This window comes from Dipodomys spectabilis, unplaced genomic scaffold, assembly GCF_019054845.1.
Source record: "Dipodomys spectabilis isolate Male_0828 unplaced genomic scaffold, ASM1905484v1 ptg000119l, whole genome shotgun sequence".
Classification (NCBI taxonomy): Eukaryota; Metazoa; Chordata; class Mammalia; order Rodentia; family Heteromyidae; genus Dipodomys; species Dipodomys spectabilis.
Genome location: NW_024870796.1, coordinates 4931399 through 4941083, shown reverse-complemented (window position 1 = coordinate 4941083; position 9685 = coordinate 4931399). Strand labels below are relative to the sequence as shown.

Here is a 9685-nt window from a genome sequence, read left to right as displayed (position 1 = left end):
GAGGTGTGTTTGGCTTTTGTCAGTCATGGGGCTTGAACTCTGGGCCTGGGCGCTGTCCCTCAGCTCTCCAGCTCAAGGCGAGCGCTCTACCACTTGAGCCACAGCGCCACTTCCGGTTTTCTGGTGGTTTATTGGAGAGAAGAGTCTCACGGACTTTCCTGCCCTGGCTAGCTTTGAACTGTGATCCTCAGATCTCAGCCTCCTGAGTAGCTAGGATGACAGGCGTGAGCCACCGGAGCCCGGCTTGGAGGTGTGGTTTTTGCCTGGGAGCAGGAGAGTGGGTAGCTGAAAAGCAAAACCATCTTCAGGCTGAAAGCCGATGGCTCACACCTGCCATCCCAGCTACTCAGGAGGCTGAGATCTGAGGATCATAGTTCAAAGCCAGCCAGGGTAGAAAAGCCCGTGAGACGCTTATCTCCAATTTAGCCAGCAAAAAGCTGGAAGTGGAGCCGTGGCTCAAGGGGTAGAGGGCTCAACAGCAGCACCCAGGCCCTGAGTTCAAGCCCCAGGACCAGCCCTTCCTCTCCCCCCTCCCCTTTTCTCTCTTCAGTCATTGGTAATGTCCTCTACTAGCAATTCCTAACATCGGCTTTCGTACCCCAGATGCGGGCCCATGTCCATCCTGTCCATCTTCTCAAGCACAGGCCGTGTGGGATGGCCCCAGGCAGCTAGGATGGAGTTGTTCTGAATCTTTTCTGTCCCTGCTGGACTTTCTATCACCCCAGTTTGGCACATCTGGGAACAGGGGGTATGGGGTGGGGTGGGGTTCATAGGTCTCAGGTTAGACCTGGTTCCAGGCTTCAATTCCACCCTGGAAGTTTAACACTTTCCTGCCTTTTGAAGAGTCAGGCAACTGGAAAAACGAGTCAGGCTTTTCCATCCAAGAATATTCTAGCACTCCTGGCCCCTGGCCAGGAAGCTGCCAGGAGTGGGATTTCCTAAGGGCAGGTGGGGCACTAGTTGGTGTACTCAGCCTTATGCCTGCCCCGCCTCCGAGCTCTGGCTTTGCCCCCAACCCCCATCCCAGGGAGTCTCACTAGGGCCTGGGCTAGATTAGGGACAGGCGCTCTAGGACCTTTTGGAAAAGGTGGATAGGGACAGGGGAGAGGCTGACAGAGGCAGAACGTCCATTTGTGGATCGAATCTTTATTATTATTTTTTTTCTTTTACTTCTGCTGGCCATGGAGTTTGAACTCTGGGCCTGGGCGTTGCCCCTGAGCTCTTCAGCTCAAGGCTAATGTTCTACCGCTTGAACCACAGCTCCACTTCCGGTTTTCTGGCAGTTAACTGGAGCTAATAGTCTCACAGACTTTCCTGCCTGGGCTGGTTTTGAACCAAGATCCTCATATCTCAGCCTCCTGAGTAGCTAGGATGACAGGCCTGAGCCACCAGGGCCCAGCTGTGGACCAGTTCTTAGCGGTCCACCCATTGCATAATCTGGGGTAAAACTCGTGCCCACTCTGGACCTTTTTCCCCCATCTGTGCATGAGAAGTAGGGACTGAGTGCTCTCATCTTTAAGACTCTCTTCTGCTCTGACATTCCAGGAATCTGGGGGCTGGCTGTGTTCTAGTTCACGAGAGGAGGCAGCGTCAGACTTGTGCACGGGGCTCCTGCTCTGCTTTTTCTCCTGACAACTGAAATTCCCTGAGCACCCCTACTTAAAAAAAATTAATTTCCATTTACTGATGGTTAATAGTAGCCAAGTATTGTCTCATGCCTGTGGTCCCAGCTACTTAGGAGGTGGAGATAGGAGGATCACATTCTAAGGCCAGTCCTCAGAGTTAAATTAGGTTGAGACTCTATTTCTTTTTGTTTATTTGTTTGTTTGTTTATTTTGCCAGTCCTGGGGCTTGACCTCAGGGTCTAGGCACTGTCCCTGACCTCCTTTTGCTCAAGGCTCGCACTCCACCACTTGAGCCACAGAGCCACCTCTGTCTTTTTCCGTTTGTGCAGTACTGAGGAATCAAACCCAGGGCTTCATGCATGCTAGGCAAGCACTCTACCACTGAGCCACATTCCCAGACCTTGAGACTCTACTTCAAGAAGCAAATTAGTCACTAAGCACCAGTGATTCACATCTGCAATCCTAGCCACTCAGGTGGCTGAGATCTGAGGATTGTGGTTCGAAACCAGCCTGGGCAAGAAAAGTCCATGAGACTCTTATGTTCAATAACATACTAAAAAAAAACTCCACAAAACTGCAAGTGGAGCCATGGTTCAAGTTGTAGAATGCCAACCTTGAGCAAAAGAAGCTTCAGGACAGTACCCAGGTCCTGAATTCGAACCATAGGTTTAGCCTTCTCCCCTCAATAATAAAAGAAGCAAAGTAGGTCAGGTGCGGGTGGCTCATTTCTGTAATCTAAGCTACTTTAGAGAGAAAGATTGGGGGGATTATGGTTAGAAGTCAGCCTAGGCAAAAGGTGAGACCTCATGCCAAAAATCACCAGGACAAGCTGGTCACTGGTAGCCTATAATCCCAGCTAGGCAGGAAGATAAGATCTGAGTATTTTGGTTCAAAGCCAGGCCAGGTAGAAAATTCCATGCAATTTGTATCTCCAATTAGCCAGCAAAAAGCCAGAAGTGGAGGTATGGTTCAAGTGGTAGAGCTCCAGCCTTGATCAGAAAAAGCCAAGCAAGAATACCACATGCCCCCAGAACCAGAGGCACAAGGATAAAAGCCAAAAAATAAAAATAAAAAAAAAAACAAGCCAGGTACTAGTGGCTCACACCTGTAATCCCAACTACTCAGGATGCTGAGATCCAAGGATCGCAGTTCAAAGCCAGCCCTGGCGGGAAAGGCCGTGAGACTCTTATCTCCAATGAACCACTCAGAAAACCAGAAGTGGAGCTGTGGTTCAAGGGGTAGAGCTGAAGAGCTGAGGGAACAGCGCCCAGGCCCAGAGTTCAAGTCCCATGACCAACCATAAATAAATACAATACAATACATCTTCCTTGAACCATTTCTCTCCTAACCTTCACGTGTTTCCTTTCTTTCCAGCCAGGATTCCCCAGGATCTTTCCACCATGACTGTTGTCTTGCTGGGTTTGGCTGTCTGGTCCATCCATTATGTCAGCAGTGAACCACCCCCCGCAGAAGGCACCCCGTCCCTCCCCGCATGGCGCTTCACGCATTCGCTCTACAACGTCTCCATCTACGAGAATTCGGCTCCCAAGACCTACGTGGAAAGCCTGGTGAAGATGGGCATCTACCTGGCCGATCCTCGGTGGACAGTGAAATACCGGATCATCGCCGGGGACGCATCGAATGTGTTCAAGGCCGAAGAGCATGTGGTGGGCAACTTCTGCTTTCTGAGAATCCGGACCAAGAGTAGCAACACGGCCCTCCTGAACAGAGAGGTACGGGACACGTACGTGCTCATCATCCAGGCCTCCGAAAAGTCCTCAGAGATGGAGGCCCTTACCAGTGTGGCCGTGCGCATCCTGGATCAGAACGACCTGAAGCCCCTCTTCTCCCCGCCTTCTTATAGGGTCACCATTGCAGAAGACGCACCCCTCAAGAGACCCATTTGCCAAGTGACAGCCACCGATGCCGATCTGGGCAGGAACGCTGACTTCTATTATGCCTTCAACACCAGATCAGACGTGTTTGCCATCCACCCCACCAGTGGCGTGATTACTGTGGCCGGCAAACTCAACGTCACCCAGAGAGGGAAACACGAACTCCAGGTCCTGGCTGTGGATCGCATGCGCAAGCTGACAGAGGGTAATGGCTTTGGAAATGTGGCTCCCCTGATCATCTACGTGGAACCCTCCTCCAGGAAGCCCCCGGCCATCGCTTCCATGGTGGTGACTTCGACAGATGAGGATGGCAGCTACGCCACAGTCACCGTGGATGGCGTGGGGGCCGACGTGGAATCTCTGGAAATTGTCAGTGGTGACCCGGGTCAGCACTTCAAAACCATCAAATCCTATGCACACGGCAACCAGTTCAACCTGGTGGCCACCAAGGACATCGACTGGGTCGTGTATCGCCACGGGTTCAATCTCAGCCTCCAGGCCCGGAGTGTGAACAAACCTTTCCATTCCCACATCAAGGCCTTCCACCTCCCACCGGCCCCGCTGGACTCGCTTAGGTTCGAGAAGGCCATGTACAGGGTTCAACTTCACGAGTCCTCTCCTCCTGGGAGTCGGGTAGCCCTGGTCAAAGTGACCCCGATTGTCCCCACCCTTCAGTATGTCCTAAAGCCATCCCCTGATAGCGCGGGCTTTAAACTTAACACCCGTACTGGGTTGATCACCACTACCAAGGTCTTGGATTTTCAAGATGGTGCCCAATACCAGTTGCATATCAGAACCTCGGTGGGCGTGGCTTCTACCACCGTGGTCATCGACATGGTGGATGGTAATAACCATGCCCCCGTCTTCAGCAGGCCTTCCTATGAGGGTGTAGTGGAGGAGAACCTGCCTCTTGACACCCCAGTTTTGACCGTCTCAGCCACTGATCAAGATCCTGGAGAGAATGGCTGCTTCACCTATTGCCTTGTGGGTCCCCAAGGGGTGCCATTTACCATCAATCCTTTCTCAGGGGTCATCTCCACCACCAAACCCATGGATTACGAGCTCATGAAGAGAATTTATACCTTCCGTGTACGGGCGTCTGATTGGGGGTCTCCATTCCGCCAAGAGAAAGAAGTGTCGGTATCCATTCGGCTCAAGAACTTGAACGACAACCAGCCTATGTTCGAAGAGGTCAACTGTACCGTGTCTCTGCGCCAAGACTCACCGGTGGGCAGGTCCGTGCTGACCATGTCGGCCATCGACGTGGATGAGCTCCAGAACCTCAGATATGAGATCATGTCGGGCAACGAGCAGGGGTATTTTGATCTCCATCATTTCTCCGGGGTGATCTCCCTCAGGCGTTCCTTTACGAATCTCACTGGTGGCCAGCCCATGAGCTATTCCTTAAAGATCACAGCCACCGATGGCCAACACCACGCCACGCCCACCACGGTGAATGTCACCGTGGTGCAGGATCCCCGTTTGGAAGCCCCGGCCACCTGTGACAAAACGGGGGTCTTGACACATTTCACCCAGACCATCCTCCATTCTGTGAGCCTCCAGGACCAGGAGTTCAGTGATGAAGAAGTTGCTTCCCTGAGCACCTATCAGATCAATGACCACGCCCCCCGCTTTGAGGACCACTTCCCTCAGACCATTGATGTCTCTGAGCAGGTTCCCACGGACACACCCTTGGCCCACCTGGCCGCCACCGACCCCGATGAGGGCTTCCATGGCAAACTGGTCTACGTGATTGCAGAAGGCAACGATGAAGGTCGCTTTGACCTTGAGCTGGAGACGGGGTGGCTGAGGGTAGCGGCCCCCCTGGATTATGAGGCCACCAGTTTCTACGTGCTCAACGTGACCGTGTTCGACCTGGGCACGCCTCAGAAGTCCTCCTGGAAGCTGCTGACGGTGACCGTGCAAGACTGGAATGACAATGCGCCTCAGTTTCCCCCGGGTGGGTACCAGCTCACCGTCTCGGAAGACACCGATGTGGGAACCACCATCGCAGAGCTGCAAGCCCATGATGCTGACTTGGAGGAAAATGGCAGGGTTCGCTACACCCTGCTGAGTCCCACGGACAGATTCTCCCTGCATCCTCACACTGGGGTGCTGGTGGTCACGGGGCCCCTTGATCGCGAATCCGAACCCCGCTATGTGCTCAAGGTAGAAGCCAGGGATCAACCCAGGACGGGCCATCAGCTCTACTCAGTTACAGATTTGATCATCACCGTGGCCGATACCAATGACAATGCCCCCCAGTGTGTCCCCGAGCCCAGCCGCCTGAGGGTCCCCGAGGACCTGCCCCCCGGGACTGTGTTGACTTTCCTGGATGCCTTCGACCCCGATCTCGGCCCCTCAGGGGACCTGCGTTATGTCCTGTTGGATGATGTCCACGGAACCTTCCGGATTGACCTGCTGACAGGGGTGTTGAGTCTGGAGAGAGAGTTGGACTTTGAGAAGCGGGCTGGGTACAATCTGAGCCTGTGGGTTAGGGACAGTGGAAGGCCCCTGTCCCGCAGGACCCTCTGTCATGTGGAAGTGACGGTCCTGGACGTGAATGAGAATCTCCACCCTCCTCGCTTCGTCTCCTTCGTGCACCAGGGCCAGGTGCGGGAGGAGAGCCCCCCGGGGATGCCTGTAATGCAGGTGACCGCCCAGGATGATGACGACGGCTCGGATGGGGAGCTGCAGTACTTTCTGCGGGCTGGTACCGGCCTTGATGCCTTTAGTATCGACCGGGATACAGGTACAGAGGGTGAGGTGGAATGGGAGGTGTCAGGGTCAGCAGGAAGAAAGGTGAGGGTGGGCAGGAGGTTAGGAATGTGCTGGAGGAAGCCAGGCCGAGTGGAAAACAAAGATGAAAAGAGCCAAGGAACAGCAACTAGGTCCTAAGTTCAAGCCCCAGTACCAGCAAGAGGGGGGAGGGAGGGAGAGAGAAAGAAAAAAAGAATGTGAGAAAGAAAAAAGAAAAATTTAAAAATTAAACATTATCTTTACTAGATACACACACACATAACACCTTCTTCTTCCTCCTCCTCCTCCTCCTCCTTCTTCCTCTCTCTCTCTGCTTATGAAAGTAATTTATGCTGATTATACATTATAAAATACAATTATACATAAGAAATCAGTGTTCCATTTGGACACCAGTGGTTCACGCCTATCATCCTAGATAATACTCAGGAGGCTGAGATCTGAGGATTATAGTTCAAAGCTAGCCTGGGCAGGAAAGTCTGTGAGACTCTCATCTCCAATTAACTATCCCCCCCAAAATAATCTAGAAGTGGCACTGTGGCTAGGGTGCTAGCTTTGAGCAAAAAAAAAAAAAAAAAAAAAAGCTCAGAGACAGTGCCCAGGTCTTGAGTTCAAATATTCTTTTATGTCTCATCTCCCCAAATATAATCTTTACCAACAATTTAGTTTCTGATCTGATTTTGTACTCTGTGTATCTGATATATTTTCACTATTTACTGTATGTCTGTCTGTCTTCATTTGTGCTAGTACTGGGGCTTGAACTCAGAGCCTCTAGCTCTTGCTTGGCTTTTTTTGCTCAAGGCTAGTGCTCTAAGACTTGATCCACACCTCCACTTCCAACTTCTTGCTAGTTTATCCAAGATAAGAGTCTCACAGACTTTTCTGCCCAGGCTCTGATTTTAAACCGGGATCCTCAGATCTCAGCCTCCTGAGGAGCTAGAATTACAGGCATGAGCTGCCAGCGCCTGGCTTGATTTTATTATTACAAAAATGTAAGACAGTAGATGCTATTATAAACTTTACCTTTTCCACCTCCTGCAACACATTTTATCAGCACGTAAATATTTTTTGTTCTTTATTCTATCACACAGATGCCACATCTTCATTTGAATACCTGTACTCATTTAAATGACTCTCCACAATAACAACTCTTCAGAGTTTCTAAGTCAAAAGATTCTGGGCATTTGTGTCAATGAATGGTGCTTAGGATCAAATCCCAGAGCTTCATACATGCCTCGTGGATATTCTCCATTTCCAGTAGTAGTGCCTATTTCCAATTGCCCTCCAAAAAGGCAACACTGACTTATTATCTAATTAATTACTTAATTAATTTCTGTGCTTTTACTGGGACTTGAACTCAGGGCCTGGGTGCTGTCCTTTAGATTTTGGTGTTTTTGTTTTTTGTTTTAGTCAGTTCTGGGCCTGGGAACTGTGCCTGAGCTTCTTTTGCTCAAAGCTACTATGTGAGAGCCACAGCACCACTTCTGGTTTTTTCTGTATATGTGGTGCTGAGGAATCGAACCCAGGGCCTCATGCATGCTAGGCAAGCACTCTACCACTAACCCACATTCCCAGCCCCATTTAGATTTTTTTTTTCACTCAAGACTGGTGCTCTACCACTTGAGCCACACTTCTACTTCTGTTGTCTTTGGGTTTTTGTTTGTTTTGTTGATTCATTGGAGATCGTATCACAGGTTCTGTGCTAGTGGCTCATGCCTGACATCCCAGCTACTCAGGAGGTGGAGATCTGAGGATCTTAGTTTAAAGCCAGCCTGGGCTGGAGGAAGGGCAATTTCTAAAGTTGTTTTGAGCTCTAAAAGTACTTTGAATTGGGGGGGATGTATTGTCTCCAGGAATGATTCAGACGCTGGCGCCCCTGGATCGAGAATTCATCCCCTCCTATTGGCTGACAGTGCTGGCTGTGGACAGGGGCTCGGTACCCCTGTCTGCTGTCACTGAAGTCTACATTGAGGTGACGGATGTGAATGACAACCCACCCCGGATATCCCAAGCCGTGTTCTACCCCTCTGTCCTGGAGGATGCACCTCTGGGCACCTCTGTGTTGCAGCTGGATGCCTTGGACCCGGATTCCAGCTCACAGGGGAAGCTCACGTTCAACATCACCGGGGGGAACCATGGGGGATTCTTCCTGATCCATCCATCCACAGGTAAGGATGTAGGAAGCTGGTAGACCACAGTGTCCATGGTGATGCTGCGAAGTCCCCAAGGGCTTCTGGGGACTTGTGGGAAATTCAGGCCATCTAAGCGCTGCCCTAGGTCAAGGGAGTCAGGATTCTGGGATGGGGCCAGCAATCTGTTTTTGTTTTCTTGCTTTTGCCAGTCCTGGGTCTTGAAAATTCTGGGCCTGGGCGCTGTCTCTCAGCTCTTCAGCTCAAGGCGAGTGCTCTGCCACTTGAGCCACAGCGCTACTGCTGGTTTTCTGGTGGTTTCTTGGAGATAAGAGTCTCCTGGACTTTCCTGCCCAGGCTGACTTTGAACCACGATCTTCAGATCTCAGCCTCCTGAGTAGCTAGGATAACAGGTGGGAGCTACTGGTGCCGGGCTAGCAATCTGTTTTTAACAAGCCTCGCAGGGAGTTCTTCGGAGGAGTGCTAACATTTGAGACACTTTTCTACAAAGTGCATCTCCACAGGCGGGACAAAAGGAGATATGTCTGAGGTTAGTTTTCTTGCTCTTGAGTCTAGCAGACCACCCAGAGGTCAAGCAGGGACAACTTCCACCTTGCAAATATTTCCAAAGTGACCCCACCCCTGAGTGACAAGCCATAACTCAGAAGCCATCTTTACCCCAGCTCCAGGCTGATCTCAGGCCTGCCCACCGAATGATGACCATAGGGATCCATAGGAGATTAGGGCTTCTCTTACTAGTGTCTGTTCTTGGTGCAAGGGCATGGGAAAAGAGGCCCATCCAGGGGCCAGCAGGGGGCAGTAGTGAGCCATATGGAGGTGTTGGGTGGACAACCTTTATCCAACTGAAAAAAAAACCACCAATTCTGCCAGGTACTGGTGGCTCACACCTGTCATCCTGGCTACTCAGGAAGCTGAGATCTGAGAATCACAGTTTAAAGCCAGCTCGGGCAAGAAAATCCATGAGACTCTTACCTCCAGTTCGCCAACTAAAAGCTACCAGTGGAGGTGTGGTTCAAGGGATAGAGCATCAGCCTTGAATGAAAAAGCTAAGGCACAGTGCCCAGGTCTTGGGGTTCAAGCCCCAAAGTTTATTTTATAGACTGCCTAGTAGGAACAATGTTTTTTTTTCCCCTGTACTTTTTCCTAGAAAAACAATCTGGAGGTGCTTTTTTTTTATTTTTATTTTTTATTGGCGCTCATCTGTCCCTCCTTTTGTAGAAAGGCTTAAAGACCTTTTGCCTGGGGCATTGACTTTTCA

At 51.0% G+C, this 9685-nt stretch overlaps 1 protein-coding gene across 1 annotated transcript in view; it reads left to right on the top strand.

Annotated features, from left to right (window-relative positions):
* Positions 1 to 3025: 3025 nt before the first annotated feature.
* Fat2 (FAT atypical cadherin 2) overlaps positions 3026 to 9685 on the top strand; it is a 52101-nt gene continuing 45441 nt past the window's right edge. The window contains exons 1-2 of the mRNA XM_042688999.1: positions 3026 to 6272; positions 8131 to 8445. Coding sequence (XP_042544933.1) covers positions 3026 to 6272; positions 8131 to 8445 — 3562 coding nt within the window. The remainder of the gene's footprint in view (positions 6273 to 8130; positions 8446 to 9685) is intronic.